This window comes from Papilio machaon, chromosome 15, assembly GCF_912999745.1.
Source record: "Papilio machaon chromosome 15, ilPapMach1.1, whole genome shotgun sequence".
NCBI lineage: Eukaryota > Metazoa > Arthropoda > Insecta > Lepidoptera > Papilionidae > Papilio > Papilio machaon.
Window position 1 is genome coordinate 2,253,718 of NC_060000.1, and position 15,001 is coordinate 2,268,718.

Consider the following 15,001-nt stretch of genomic DNA (forward strand, 5'->3'; position numbering starts at 1 on the left):
TAAAACTTCATTTTTTATCCAATTTTTATTTTGGTGTAATGTTTTTTTTACTACTTTTTAAACAATAGGCAAATTAACGAATTAAATTGAAGAGTATCAAAGTTGTCTGAAAGTTGTCTACAATTTTTTCTTGACGATAATTTAGAATCGAGTTAAAGGTGAAAACAAACGGGCAAAACGCGGACTAAAATTAACTCTCGACATGCCGCGCTAAATATAATTTACACGTCTCTGGTTGATTCCTCACGTGTGCCGGGTACATGTTGTTTTAAATAAATTAAAAAGCAAAATATCGATATGAGTGCGAAATATGAGGTAAAAGTTTCTGAACAACTTGGAAGGTTAGTTTTTATACTTACTTTTACTTCAAGAAATATTAATCCAAAGTTGTAGAATTGTTCCATTTTTCTGTATATTACGAACAACAAAATTTTTATAAAATGTCATTTTTACTGAGACTGATGAAGTCGTATCTATAGACTTGGTAGTTATTAAACCTTTTAACCTTTTTTGCAATAAAAATAAGCTCCATTTGAAGGTATATCGTAGCGGCAAAGGATTTGAAAGCAGGCGAGAGTATTCTAAGCGATAAGCCGTTCGTATTAGGACCAAGTAGTGATACATCGCTCATTTGCTACAACTGTTACTTGCCGCTTATGAGCAAATTCGTCGTCTGTAAGCTGTGCGCTGTGGCTCCAATTTGCCCTGGAGATGGCTGTCCGCAAAACCTAGTTAGTAAGTGACTACTATCTTAAGACGCTTCAGGGGACCAAATGATTCGAGTCCCTTCTTAAATAATTATTTTTCTCCTGACTATGAAAGTAAAATTGTTTATTATTCTATTTAAATTATTTAATTAAGCCGTAAAATGTATGAATAATGGCATACAGTAAATATAATCATCATTGGACTGCTTGGTGACACGATTTGGCGAGTTTGTTGTTTACATTATTATTATTTATACTTTTAAATAGTTATTTTTCTTAAATCTATTTAACTTATTTTTCTATGATTCGTTCAGAATGGCACAGCGAATTTGAATGCGACTTCTTCAAGACTCTCAAATTAAAGCGGGTCGTGAACCCTATGACTATGGTACAAAATGTAGGCTCCCTGCTAGTGCTCAGAGCGGTCTTAAAGAAGGACATTGATAAAATAGCTTGGCAAGAGTTTCTGCACCTCGAAACACATTTGAATGAAAGAAAAGGAACAAGCGTCTGGGAGTACTGTGAAAATACTGACAAGGTATTGTGTTATTATTTTGATAGTACCACAGATCTATACAATACACATTTTCAAAGCTAAAGATGAACCAGTTAAGTACTCAAAGACTGCTTATTGGTTAAGAGCACGGACTATCCATTTCGAGATCGTGCATTCGAATCCGCCATATGACTATGTTCGTGAATTATTGCTGAAAATTGCTTAAAAATAATTCACTTAAGTTAAATAATTGTTACAAAAATTTCAGACAAAAAGCAGATTTACGAATCACAAATAGCGGTATTATTTTATACATTAGAAACAAATTGATATAAACTATCTTCTTCGTATATTATTTTCAATGACGTACTGCCGAAGCCGTTACATCTTCAAAATTATTTTAATTTCACTCGTATCTTATATGCTTTTATTTTTTCGACTAACTTAAACTTAAAATTATAATGATATCAAAATATTATCTACATCTCACAAAAGCATTCGCACTATTTGTTTAAATCGTTATATCTATTCATCCAAAGTTTGTCTCTTCCCACTTTTTACTACCAACCATTATTTAACCATTTTTTTATAACATTACAGTTTATTCAATCCCTGGGACTATTAGATAATACTGAAGATAAATATTTAGTTCAAAAGGTGTGTGCTGCGATTGATGTGAACAGTTTCGAAGTTAGAGGACCTCCGCTACCGGCGATTGGTTGTTCAGAAATACTTCGCGGGGTTTATTTGAAGGCGGCGCTAATGGCGCACGACTGTGTTGCCAACACGCATGTTGCAATAAATGATGGCAATGTGTTAGTCTGCCATGCAAGCACTGATATTAAGAAAGGAGAGACGATATACTATAATTATACTGATCCCTTAAAAGTATGGATTTTAACATTTTTCTAATGGGTTTACAGTTTTCTGTTCTTGCATACTTGTCTGTCTCTTTAAAACTGTGTAACTATTTCTAGGGTACACTCATACGACAACAACATTTATTGATTGGAAAATACTTTAAATGTACTTGTAAAAGATGTCAAGATGTCACTGAAATGGACACATACATGAGTTCGGCACTTTGTTCCGCATGTAAAACGGGATATATGAGCGAGATTAGTAACGAAAAATGGGCATGTCATAGCTGCGGTTCCGAATATGAATCGTCCGAAATAAACCATAAGGTTCAATGTTGTTCGGATAAACTGGCGGTTATAAGTAAGTTTAGCTAACGTAAGATTCACGTTATTGTATAATTTTTTACACGTTATTTATATATTGTAAATTCTTCAAAATTGGACATAAAAATATCAACTAAAATCTTTAACAGATAAAAAAGATGAAAAGGAATTAGAAGAATATATCAAAAATATTTCGCTCGTGCTGGCACCAAATCATTATCTGCTATTGGACGCTAAACAACGGCTAGCAGGTATATTAAGAGACGCCATCAACAACCAGCCTAGACCAACCAAGAAAATGATGAGACGGAAAATAGAATTGTGCACAGAACTCTTGCCTGTTCTTGAAAAGATAAGCCCAAAGATATGTAGGATTAAAGGTAGTTTATTGATTATATTTTTCCTTTCATACTATTTAAGTATTTGAAGTACCAACTTATATTTTTTTTACATTTAGCTATTACCCTTTACGAATTACACGCAACTAAGGCACATCTTGCTAAGAAGCTGTTCGATGGTCGAGAAATAAATGGATCCCAATATTTGGTGAGTGTCATACGAGTTATTTTTTTCTTGATATAGTACATATAAATATGTGTCATATGTGAACATTTCATTTACAGGAAGAGTTACAAGATGCTGAGAAATATTTAAAGAAATCCCTGGAAATGCTTTTGATCGAACCTGGAAATTCACCTGAAGGAGAATTATGTTCAAAGGCGCTTGAGGATTACAGAGCACTTAAGAATTCTATATCGGGACTTATGTTGGGATTACACTCTGAGAGCAAATCCCTTGTTAACGGAAGAAATAAGGGTTCAGATGCGACTAATGGAAATATTTAACGTTGTATATGTGTTTTTAAAAATTAAAAATCAAATATATACTTTAATGCCTTTGTTTGATTTTCTCAAATTTTAGTTACACCAAATCTAGTGGACGGTGCAGAATAGTCATGTTACAATTTAACCCTGAAGAAATAACATTACATATACATAGTGCTATATCTCTTAAAACCAAATTAAATCGCGCAAGATCTTATGTAACGGTTTCTGCAAAATGTGCTAGTCCTATTTTTTTTTTTTTTCAGATTTCACCCACAAACTAATTGCCTTTTGCTTTTTAAATCTGGCAGCACTATCAATTGCGTCAAATGGTGCTGTCATCTGTCAAAGATACAAATAATTTGTCTGTGGTCAAGTACAAGAATCGTAACGAGACAAAATACTTGAGGAACGATGAAATTAATCTATTTTTAATTAACTAATGCATTTTCTTCATTTCATACTTAGATTTTTACAAGAAACAGGAAATCTTAGAAGACTTTTCTGAGGTTTATTTAATTTATACTGTTCTGTTTGCAAATTATTTTCATCATACCGCTAACACTAAGCATTACTTTTGGCTTGTGGAGGCAAGTTAAATATTTATTTCATACTTAATAAAATTTGAGAAAACAATGTTTATAGTAGTAACATTTGATGGAACCTAAATTCAATATTAGTGCATAGATATACAGAGAAAAGTGATTAAAGTGGTAATTTTGTGTATTGATGGATGCGGTATTGAATTCTAAACCATATTTAAATTTGTAAGAATTATTAATAATTGAGTTGATGAAATAGGCTAGTTGATCTAGTGTCATTATTTGCCGCCAATAACCTTGTTTTTTTTAGTGTAGTTTAAAATAGGTTTACCCTCTAGAATTAAAATAACAAATGTAAAACATTTTTCTTGCAGTCCCACAATGGCAGATCAGACTTCAGTTCTCGCCCTGGTAATACTGACAGTGGGTATTACAGTACATTTTTCCTTACACAAAGTTGAAGAGGGACATCTTGGAGTTTATTATAGGGTAAGTTTATAATGTGATCAAATTTTACTTTGTCTTAAGCTTGTGCTCTAAAATATTTTTTTTCTTCTCATATTAGGGTGGAGCTTTGCTGCCAGTAACAAGTCAACCTGGATTCCATATGATGATACCTCTTCTTACTTCTTATAAAGCTATTCAGGTATAGATTATCTATCAATTAAATATTCATTTATTTGTTTGATGTAATATACTATATATATTTAATTGTTACAGACCACTCTACAAACAGATGAAGTTAAAAATGTACCCTGTGGGACAAGTGGAGGTGTTATGATTTATTTTGAAAGAATTGAAGTTGTCAATAAATTAGAACCAAATAGTGGTGAGTATAATAACATCATTAAACAGTTTCTGTTCCTCTTATAGTACACTGGATTAAAATTGACATTGTAAAATTAAACATGTATGGATTTGGATCTATGGATTATTACATCTATGTAAGTTTTATACTTTGCAGACTAAGGTATAGAATGTGTATGAAGCCTTCTAGAATTAAAAGAATTTATAATAATTGATATTTATTTGATTCCAGTATTGGATGTGGTTCGTAATTTCACCGCAGATTATGATAAGACATTAATATTCAACAAAGTGCATCATGAATTAAATCAGTTCTGCAGTGCACACTCCCTGCATGAAGTATATATTGATCTGTTTGATCAAATTGATGAAAATTTGAGAACAGTAAGTTTTATTTCATTTAATGCAATACTATTTTACAATAATTCTGATCTTTCAAAATTTTATATGCTGTAGTAGACTTGTCTTACACAAGTTTCAGTAAAGATTCATTAAAAGTTTATAATATTTTAGGCACTCCAAAAAGATCTAAATGAAATGGCACCAGGTTTGAGAGTACAGGCAGTGAGGGTGACAAAACCAAAGATACCAGAAGCAATAAGGAAGAATTATGAACTTATGGAGTCTGAAAAGTCTAAACTTCTCATAGCTGCTCAGCATCAAAAGGTAACTTATAGTACTAGTATTGTAACACAGGATCAATTTTATTGTGGTAAAAGTAAGCTTTTCTCAACATGTAAATTTCTAAATTTTATTTGTTTTTATGAGCCACAGTTACTCTAGGGCTAGGTTTTTTTTTAATAAAAATTAAAGATTTTTTTTTGTGAAAAAACTAATGTTTATTGGTTTATTAGTATAAAATAGGTGTATTAAGATTACTTTAAGGTAAATTCTTTCTCAGGTAGTAGAAAAGGAAGCAGAAACAGCACGTCGAAAGGCAGTGATTGAAGCAGAAAAGGAGGCACAAGTTGCGAAAATTCAATATGAACAGAAAATCATGGAAAAAGAATCATTACAGAAAATAGAGTTGATCGAAGACAACATTCACAGAGCGAAACAACAAACAAAAGCTGAGGCAGACTTTTATCATCAGAAAAAACAAGCAGAAGCAAATAAATTACTGTTGACAAAAGAATATTTAGAACTTAAGAAATATGAAGCACTTGCAAAAAATAACAAAATATACTTCGGCAGTGATATCCCTAATATGTTCTTGCAAGCAAATATTGGTGATAATATACTCAAAAATGTTGAAGTTGAATAGGCACTATATACTTTGTGAAAACAATTACTAGTCATTGAGTGAAATGAGTGTGGGATAGGTTAGTGGGGCTTTTGTAAAGTTTTAATAAAAAATCAACATTCTCAATAAATAAGCTTGTTTTGTTTATTATTTAGGTAAATATACATATTTCTTTATAAATGTTACATCAAATAGATAGCAATAATTATTTTATTGAATGAGTAATTTCAGGTATTTGTGTGACCTAGTTGTGGTTTTACATATTGATGTTTTCAGATAGAAAAAATGTTCATAGGTAATGGATTTAGTACAGATATTTTTTTTTACACAAAGGAATGTATATTGGGATTTTTCTATTTATGTAAAATAAAAACAATAAAAATACAGAAATGTGATTTTATTGAGTGGATATCTTATAATTAGAATGGCATTTAAATCTTATTGAATGCTGCAATGTCAACGGACTGAACAAAGTCTTCAAACTCTTGGATTTTCTCAGTCAACAGGTCTACAGATACCTTGTCATCCTCAATAACACACATGATCTGCAGTTTGTTGATCCCATATCCAACGGGCACCAGTTTAGAAGCACCCCACAGGAGACCATCCATTTCAATGGTACGGACCTGCTTTTCCATTTCCTTCATGTCAGTTTCATCATCCCACGGTTTCACATCAAGGATAATGGATGACTTAGCAATAAGGGCGGGTTTCTTGGACTTCTTGTCAGCATAAGCCTTCAAACGCTCCTCACGGATTCTTGCTGCTTCCGCATCCTAAAATAATAATTTAGTATTATTCTAGGATTTTCATTCATAGAAAAATCAAATAAACAGGGAGTAAAATCGGATAAATTAGGTATGTAATCTGAAACAAACCTCTTCCTCGTCTCCAGAACCAAAAAGATCGACATCATCATCGTCTTCTTCCTTGCTCGCTGCGGCTGGTGCAGTAGTAGTGGTGGCACCGGCTTTCAGTGGGCTGACCCCGGCAGCAAAAGTCTGTCGCTCAGCTGCGGAGTACGATGCGATGTGATTGTACCAGCGCAATACGTGTGGCAGGCTGGCGGCCGGCGCTTTACCTACTTCATTAAATACTTGCACATCAGCTTGAGTTGGAGTGTATCTAAAAATAATGTTGAAATTTTCAATCATTACAATACCAAAAAATATTCACTGCTAAAAATAGAGGTTATAATTTAGAGGTTGACGTGTAAGAATACTTAATGTGGTAAAAAAGTCTGTATTAATATTTACCCGGATATGTAACTTTTATCGGCCAAGAATGTATTCAATTCATTTAAGCCTTGGTTAGTTTTAACATCTCCGAATGCCATTTTTAATTTATAAAAGAAGCACAAGTGCCACACGAACTGCCGGGTTGTAAAAGAGAGGGCGGAGGACGGGGTGGGGGATAAAGACTAAAAAGAAAAGAACAGAAGTAAAACCACAGAAATTTTGTGAAGACTTAAAATCCTTTTTTCGTATTTGATTTTATTACTTATATTAACGTTAAAATATTAGAAATTACTACTTCTTTCTCAGTTCAAGAGAAATGTATTTAATTTTAATAAAGAAAACATAACATTTTTGAACTTGATCAATGTTAAATTAATTTCTAAAAAATCAATATGTGGATGACATTGACATCTTTCTTAGCTGTCATTGAATTTTGTAAAAATCGTAACGCATACATAGGTACTTTTTCTAATTTATTTTATTGCGCAAATACTCCAAAAATCACTATAGTACAATAAATCACAATTTTTTAGATTGAAATAAAGTAGGTATTAAGTGTGATCTATTGTTTTTTTATTAAGGTTAGGTGTTGCTACTTATGTAACAATAACATAACATTTTCTCCTAAAAAACGGATTTTAATGCACCAAAAAGGGTTATAATATTATTTGTCCTATGTTAGTCCTTAGTATAATAGATGTTATCGTATAAAAGTAAATGAGTTTTTAACAGTATCACTAAAATATCGGGTAAAGTAATTACAAAAGTTTTGTTTATAATTGATCGGTGATGCAGAGGATGCTGCGCCAGCCGCTGACCAGGGCGCTTGCGCTGAGTTCTCCATCCCGCGCTGTACCGCTAGCCGCCCGGCGATATGCCGAGGTAGTGCCACAGCCTGATAAAGTAGAGGTGTTCATAGATGACAAGCCTGTTTATGTACCACCTGGCACTACAGTATTGCAGGTAATTTTGTAACAAAACTAAACCTAAGTCTTATTTAAAGCATTAGAAGATATAAAAACCTGTTTTGTATATATTTTTTGTCTTTTCAATGCACAAGGAAAATTTAAAATTGTTTTTAGTTACATATATGTGAAAAAATGATGTGAAAATTATATGAAGGTATTGTAATTGTAGCAATACATTTTGTGTACAATAGCATATTAAAAACATTTATTTTATCAAGTTCCAAATGTTTTCATTAGGCTGCAGCCCAAGTTGGTGTTGAGATACCGAGGTTCTGTTACCATGAGAGGCTAGCTGTTGCTGGCAACTGTAGGATGTGCCTTGTGGAGGTCGAGAAGTCACCAAAACCAGTTGCAGCATGTGCTATGCCAGTTATGAAGGGAATGAGAGTGAAGACTAACTCGGATCTGACGAGAAAAGCAAGAGAAGGTGTGATGGAATTCCTGCTGGTCAATCATCCTTTGGACTGTCCGATTTGTGATCAAGGTGGAGAATGTGACTTACAAGATCAATCTATGGCATTTGGTTCTGATAAGAGCCGGTTTACTGATATACATTTCTCTGGAAAGCGGTAAGTACTTTTCGTTTATTTATTTCCAACCGAAATAACATATTTTAAATGTTTTTCAGATTAGTGTCACTATTTCATACCTTTGTATACTTTAAAAAGCGTTCCGTAATACAAAGTTCGTAAAAACAGTATACAAAAAGTGAACAAATAATCAATGTATAATAAATGATAATTCATTAATGTTAACCTCTATCTACTTCTCCAGTCTGTTTCTTGCACCCACATGATTTTAAAAATTGTTATAATTTAATTATAACAGGGCTGTTGAGGACAAAGATGTTGGTCCTCTTATCAAGACTATAATGACACGTTGCATTCACTGCACGCGGTGCATTCGTTTCGCCTCTGAAGTGGCTGGTGTTGATGATCTGGGCACCACTGGTAGAGGTACAGATATGCAGGTCAGTGTTTAGACGAGATACTATCTACTACTAATATAAAAAATAAAATTTACTGCATTATTTGAATGGACTTAACAAATTATGTTCCATACGATCTTTGCTAATTTTAATAGACAGCTCAACAAAAGACAGCTCTAAAAGTACAGCTCCAAACGGGTTATCGTGGCTTAAACGTTTATAATTTAATCCAGATGAAGTATGCTTTATTTTAGGTTGGAACATATGTGGAGAAAATGTTTCTATCTGAGTTATCGGGCAACATAATTGACTTATGCCCCGTCGGCGCTCTCACATCGAAGCCCTACAGTTTTGTCGCTCGACCCTGGGAAACTAGGAGGGTAAGTGAAAAATGGACATAAAAAAAATCAATGTGCAAAAACATTACTGTGAGTGATTATATTTTTTTTTTTACAGATTGATTCCGTTGATGTTTTAGACCCATTGGGTAGTAATATCGTGGTTACAACGAGGACAAACGAAGTCTTACGTATTCTCCCTAGGACTAATGAGGTTAGTTTTTGTCTATGAATTTAAATGTTTAATTAAATGTTTTGCTGTGAAAATGTTTATCATCTTGTTCTGAGGTAAAATAAAGAAAGTATTTCACAGAAACTGTCACATATATATTTTGTAATAACAGGAGATCAATGAAGAGTGGTTGTCAGACAAGTCTCGTTTTGCGTGTGACGGGCTGAAGCGTCAGAGACTGGTTACACCGTTGATGACTGACAGTCGTGGCAATCTCACGCCAGTGGAATGGGAGGACGCCATTGTTGCCGCTGCGCGTGCACTGCGCGATTGCCCGCCTGATAAGGTACCATGTGGACATTGTTTTAGGAAGACTATAAATTTCGTATAATTAAGTACTATCAAAATAAGTATCACTGTATAAATGTTAGCCATCGCTGAAGTCTTCTTGTGTTTTCTATTTTATTTTAGAATATTCTTATATTTGAATTCCATCATCATCAGCTGTATGTTCCCAATGAGGGCCTCAGAGCCTACCCTAAGTTAGGGGTGACTAGGACATAGTCAACCACGCTGACCAATTTGGTTGACTTCACACATATCTTTGAATTTCTCCTCAGATATGTGCAGCATCACGATGTTTTCCTTCACCGTATGAACGTCAGATAAATGTACATATGGAAATCTATCAGAGCTTGACCTCTGTAGACATACATGATCATAAATCAAACAAATTAAACATGCATAATTCATTAAAAAGTAAATAAATAGGGTTAAATTGTCACGTGTAACATGTCATGATTTTTGTGTTTGTGTTTTTTTTGTTTTAATGTTTTGTATTTTTTTCATCCTAAAGAAAGAATCAACGGGAGTTTAAAAATTAATAGATTAAAACCATCTGTGCATGATGCTGCATTGATTGTTTATAATAATTAAAGTTAATCATATTAATTATTACATTCAGTAGTTCAGAAGTTGGATCATTGCTGGATATACTTGTACCCGTTATTTATTTGAACATTTTTGCCTTTTCCAGATGTTACAATATAATTTAACAAACAAAGGATTTTTTGTCGTATGTAGCTTTTAGCGGTAGCCGGTGACATGGCGGATGCGGAATCGCTGGTGGCCCTCAAGGACCTGGTCAACAGGCTGGGCTCCGAGCTGGTTTGCACCGAGCAATACTTTCCACTGGAAGGCTCCGGCATTGATCTACGTTCTACTTACCTCTTGAACACTGGCATTGCTAGTAGGTATTCATATAATTACATACTTATCCTATTGTTTAGCTGTTGTAATTTTTTTTTTAACATTAATGTTTTGTTTAAGTGTTTCGTCAGTGCAAACCCAATTTTGTTGTTATTTAAAAGTATAATTTATACAGACGTGGAGGAAGCCGACTTTGTTCTTCTGATCGGTACTAACGTACGCTTCGAGGCGCCGCTACTCAACACCCGCATTCGCAAAGCCTTCATGCACAAGGAGACCGATGTTGCACTCATCGGACCTCAAGTTGACCTCACCTACGACTACATGGTAAATGTTGACATTTTTAACTACCATCTATAATAAAATTGGAGTGTCTGTATGTTATATAAAAACAATAATATGCTGGTAACAAAAAACTTATATTAAAATTTTTTGTCTGTTTGTTCCGTATTGCTCCGAGTAGCGTTGCCAGGCGTCTGGATAAAGCCAAATATAGTTAGGCTTTTTGATTTGCGTGTCCGGCCAAAAAACGGTTTCCCGGCTTTTGTTAGGCTTTTTACATTTCCTAAACGAGAGTGAACCTATTAATACTGAGACAAAATCCAAAATGATGTAGGGTGTCCGTCCGACCCTTCTACCCAAATGTCCGGTCAAACTGTCTGGTCTGTCCGGCTAGTAGGTTAGGCGACCTGGTAACCCTAGCTCCGAGTAATCTCTGGATCGGTTGGATCGATGCACACAAGCTATATTATATATTATAGGCAACTTTATTTTATTCTGCGCTGACGAAGTCGAGGGCAACCGCTAGTTGTAAATATTGCGTGAGGCAAATTACTGTCATTATTCGATTTCTTAAGTGTTCATTGTGTTTTCTAGCACGTGGGTGACGCTGCATCTATAGTCAAAGATCTAGCATCAGGCACCAGTTCTCATGAGGTGGTCCGCAAGTTGGAGCAGGCCAAGCGTCCCGTAGTGATCCTCGGAGCTGACCAGCTGAAGACGTCAGAGGGCGCAGCGTTGCTTGCGTACACGCAGGAACTTGCCCTACGTCTGCAGGATAAATTGCAGGATAAGGAGTGGAAGGTATTGTACATTTAATTAATTTTTTATAGTTTCCAAGTATTTTGTTTATCGAAAGGAGCTTTTTGTTGATTTGGTTGAAAGGAGGAATAAAAATAGGGCATGAATTTAATTGATGTTTCTGAAGAAAAAAATGGTTATTGTGAGAAAACTATGAAAGATAGATATATGCTATCGCGTACTTTTATTTAGGAAATTTAAAGAGCTACAATTCGTCCATACATCATTTTTATGTAGGTCCTATAGTTTAGCCTACGTAAGCGCTGAAAGCAAAATTGTCCCTAATTTTCGCAACAAATTTTGAAGCTAAATTCAAAATCTACTAGTCTTCTAGTTATTTAAAAAAAAAATGGGACCCATCTGCAAGCACTTCCTTTCGATTAAAATATTTTTTTATCAAAATCGGACCACCAGGGACGGAGTTTCGCGGTAACACATAAAAAAAAAATACAGTCGAATTGATAACCTCCTTCTTTTTGAAGTTGGCTAAAAAGCAGTATTTATAATAGAGTGCCTGTTGATGTCAGGTGCTGAATGTGCTGCAGCGCACAGCATCACAAGTAGCTGCTCTCGACATCGGCTACAAGCCGGGTGTGGGCGCTCATCTCTCTAACGCTAAGGTTGTGTACTTACTGGGTGCTGACAGCGGTGTTGTCACTCGCGAAAGCTTACCTAAAGACGCTGTTGTTATCTATCAAGGTTTGTAACACTCTAAGTATTAAACAAGACACGATTGGAATAATTATCACCAGTGTTGTCATTTGCTGTCACTATGTAAGACCTTTTTTCCACTAAGCACTTAGTCGCGCCAGTGGAAATTATGATTGCATGTGAAAGTTAAACAAAAGTCTAATAGCTGTGTCATTTTCTATGTTTTAGTAGGGTACCATATTTTTTGACAGTTCCTCTGTCACCGGTATAAGTTTGATTATGTGTTACTTATTGGATTAGTAGTCGCACTGGTGGAAACAGGGCTTCAGGGTGGTGTTTGTATGTGTCAGGTCATCATGGTGACGTTGGCGCGAGTATTGCTGACGTGGTGCTGCCTGGTGCTGCGTACACGGAGAAGCGTGCAACGTACGTGAACGCGGAAGGTCGTGCACAGCAGACCTTGCCCGCTGTCACAGCTCCTGGCAAAGCTCGCGAGGACTGGAAGATCATCAGGTATAGTTTTACAAATATCTTGACAGCTTTGAATATCTTACGAGTTGCTGTGATGAACATAATTTTAGATAAAGTGGGGTGTAAAGGGATAGAAGGACAAGCAAAGATATGGCAATTCTTTCACTCATTATTGTTATCAGCTCATATTCGTTCCCAATAAAAGGTCCACCTTACAATAAATAAGAGTGCATTAAGCGCTATATTGTGACGTCATAGCTCTCAATTTAAATAAAAGGTATTGTTAGATAATAATCTATACTTACTCTATGATCAATTCAATAATCTATGATCGATTCAATTATCTATGACTTTTGTAAAAAGATGGCGAGTCGTTAATAAATTTCGAATGAGTAACAGCCTTTTTATTTCTCAAGATCCAAAACAACCAAATCCAACCAACATTTTTTTAACTTATTTGGACTTTATTGAAGTGACAGATGGTGTTTTTTTTTTATTCAGGGCTCTTTCGGAGGTAGTTGGTGAACGTCTGCCTTATGACAACTTGGATGAGGTGCGTGATCGCCTGAGTCAAGTCAGCCCGGCTCTTGTGGCATACGGTGATCTGCAGAACAATAACTACTTCGCACAGGCAAGGGCACTCGCACAGGTAAGACTATATTAAAAAAAAAACGTTATGTTTTCTTTATGTATGTAACTAAACTCCTTTGAAAGGCAAAAAAACAATAAAATCATGATTTTTATGATCGCGTTTTTTATAAGATTCCCCGATGTGTCCGAAAGGTGGCGCTGATTAATTAATAATAATTAAGCTGATTAATTAATAATTAATGTTAATCAAACCAAATTGTCTGATTAAAATGAATTTATAAATGTTATTATAACCCTAAGATTGTTTAAAATAATTATATTATTTCTAGCTGTCGTTCGATTCGAGCGACATCAAAAAAAAAAAAAACTAGTAACCTATATGTTCTTCCAGACTATGTTCTACATCTAGATCAAATTTCAGCGAGATTCCTTTAGCCGTTTTGGAGATACGTTCTAAGAGATATTTATCCATACATCCAAACTTTCGCATTTATAATATTAATAAAAATTAAGATTAAATCTTCCTCTAATTAATAATTGTTTATTACAGAGCGTACAGAAGCCGATGTCGGGCAAATTGGATGTGCAGCTGAAGTCTTTGGAGGATTACTTCATGACGGACGCCATCAGCCGCGCTTCGCCCACAATGGCCAAATGCGTGCAGGCAGTACTCAAACAGAAGCAAGCCACGTATTAATATAATATATAAAATACACACACTTTACACAATACATACAAAATATAGATCGCAATATAACCAAACAATTAAATAGTATATAAAAAAAGATTCCGACATTTACAAAAAAGTATTCCGAACGTATTGCGAACTTAACTGCGTATGCGCACGTTAACATGACGTCATATTGTAACAATATGACGTCATGTTAACATTTTCCTTTGCAATTTCTCTATTTTCCTTAAATATCTTTATATCTTGAAATTACTATAAACTATATTCAATAATACTGTGTATTAGTGTGTTGTTAGAAAAACAATGTGACTAATTTTATCTGAACGTTATATATTGCTTTTGATATAACGCTTAGATAAAACCAGTCGTTTTACTAGTATAGTTAAAAAAATGGCTTTCTGCAATCATTTTTACGGTGAAAATACTTCAGAAATGCACCCCATGCAGTCGATGACCCATTCCTTGGCTAAACATTTAGCGAATTTATAAATCTGTCGACTGCATTTGTATTTTATGGTTTGAAGTTATTTATTTTTTACTTTCTAGATTAAGTAAATCAGTGTTACCTAAAACAGAATCATAATTTTTTCCAATTGAAATTAGTAGCAACATTATTGTACTGTAGAATGAACGAAATGGTTAATCGTGGGTTTCTAAGACCAAAACACATTTAAAACATATTGTTATCTCAGTTTTATCAAAGAAAATGACAGGGATGACGTTTTGTAAAGATATTTTGGTCTCAGAAACCAACGGTAAGAGACGAAAATGATGGTTAAACTTTTCTAAGGACAGATGTTTTGTAAATAAGTGTTTAGAATTAAAAATAAAATGTATAATGATTGTAGAATTTGTTTCTTT

At 34.4% G+C, this 15,001-nt stretch overlaps 4 protein-coding genes across 7 annotated transcripts; 3 read left to right on the forward strand and 1 right to left on the reverse strand.

Annotated features, from left to right (window-relative positions):
* Positions 1-239: 239 nt before the first annotated feature.
* On the forward strand, positions 240-3,232 carry LOC106720907 (SET domain-containing protein SmydA-8). The gene is made up of 8 exons (XM_045681360.1): positions 240-341; positions 539-735; positions 1,022-1,245; positions 1,804-2,091; positions 2,181-2,424; positions 2,537-2,767; positions 2,845-2,933; positions 3,011-3,232. The coding sequence occupies exons 1-8, from the start codon at positions 298-300 to the stop codon at positions 3,230-3,232; spliced, it is 1,539 nt and encodes a 512-aa protein (XP_045537316.1). The 5' UTR covers positions 240-297.
* Positions 3,233-3,572: 340 nt separating this feature from the next.
* Positions 3,573-5,925, forward strand: LOC106720966 (erlin-2). Of its 2 annotated transcripts, none has more exons than XM_014515773.2 (7): positions 3,573-3,801; positions 4,128-4,242; positions 4,319-4,399; positions 4,474-4,582; positions 4,793-4,944; positions 5,074-5,226; positions 5,462-5,925. In XM_014515773.2, exons 2-7 carry the CDS (start codon positions 4,135-4,137, stop codon positions 5,822-5,824), a joined length of 966 nt encoding a protein of 321 aa, XP_014371259.1. In that variant the 5' UTR covers positions 3,573-3,801; positions 4,128-4,134; the 3' UTR covers positions 5,825-5,925. The 2 variants fall into 2 exon arrangements, with proteins under 2 accessions (XP_014371259.1, XP_014371260.1); XM_014515774.2 differs by having other exon boundaries at positions 3,573-3,720.
* Positions 5,926-6,185: 260 nt separating this feature from the next.
* On the reverse strand, positions 6,186-7,215 carry LOC106720957 (elongation factor 1-beta'). Its single transcript, XM_014515762.2, has 3 exons — positions 7,060-7,215; positions 6,682-6,928; positions 6,186-6,579 (listed from the first exon to the last, which is right to left on the reverse strand). The coding sequence occupies exons 1-3, from the start codon at positions 7,137-7,139 to the stop codon at positions 6,235-6,237; spliced, it is 672 nt and encodes a 223-aa protein (XP_014371248.1). The 5' UTR covers positions 7,140-7,215; the 3' UTR covers positions 6,186-6,234.
* Positions 7,216-7,437: 222 nt separating this feature from the next.
* LOC106720908 (NADH-ubiquinone oxidoreductase 75 kDa subunit, mitochondrial) lies at positions 7,438-14,309 on the forward strand. 3 transcript variants are annotated; one of them, XM_045681135.1, is made up of 14 exons: positions 7,438-7,500; positions 7,837-8,004; positions 8,247-8,578; positions 8,838-8,979; positions 9,192-9,317; positions 9,394-9,489; positions 9,620-9,793; positions 10,531-10,696; positions 10,832-10,983; positions 11,533-11,739; positions 12,264-12,435; positions 12,738-12,900; positions 13,360-13,507; positions 14,000-14,309. In XM_045681135.1, the coding sequence occupies exons 2-14, from the start codon at positions 7,840-7,842 to the stop codon at positions 14,144-14,146; spliced, it is 2,190 nt and encodes a 729-aa protein (XP_045537091.1). In that variant the 5' UTR covers positions 7,438-7,500; positions 7,837-7,839; the 3' UTR covers positions 14,147-14,309. The 3 variants fall into 3 exon arrangements, with proteins under 3 accessions (XP_045537091.1, XP_045537092.1, XP_045537090.1); XM_045681136.1 differs by having other exon boundaries at positions 7,449-7,585; XM_045681134.1 differs by lacking the exon at positions 7,438-7,500 and having other exon boundaries at positions 7,824-8,004.
* Positions 14,310-15,001: the final 692 nt, after the last annotated feature.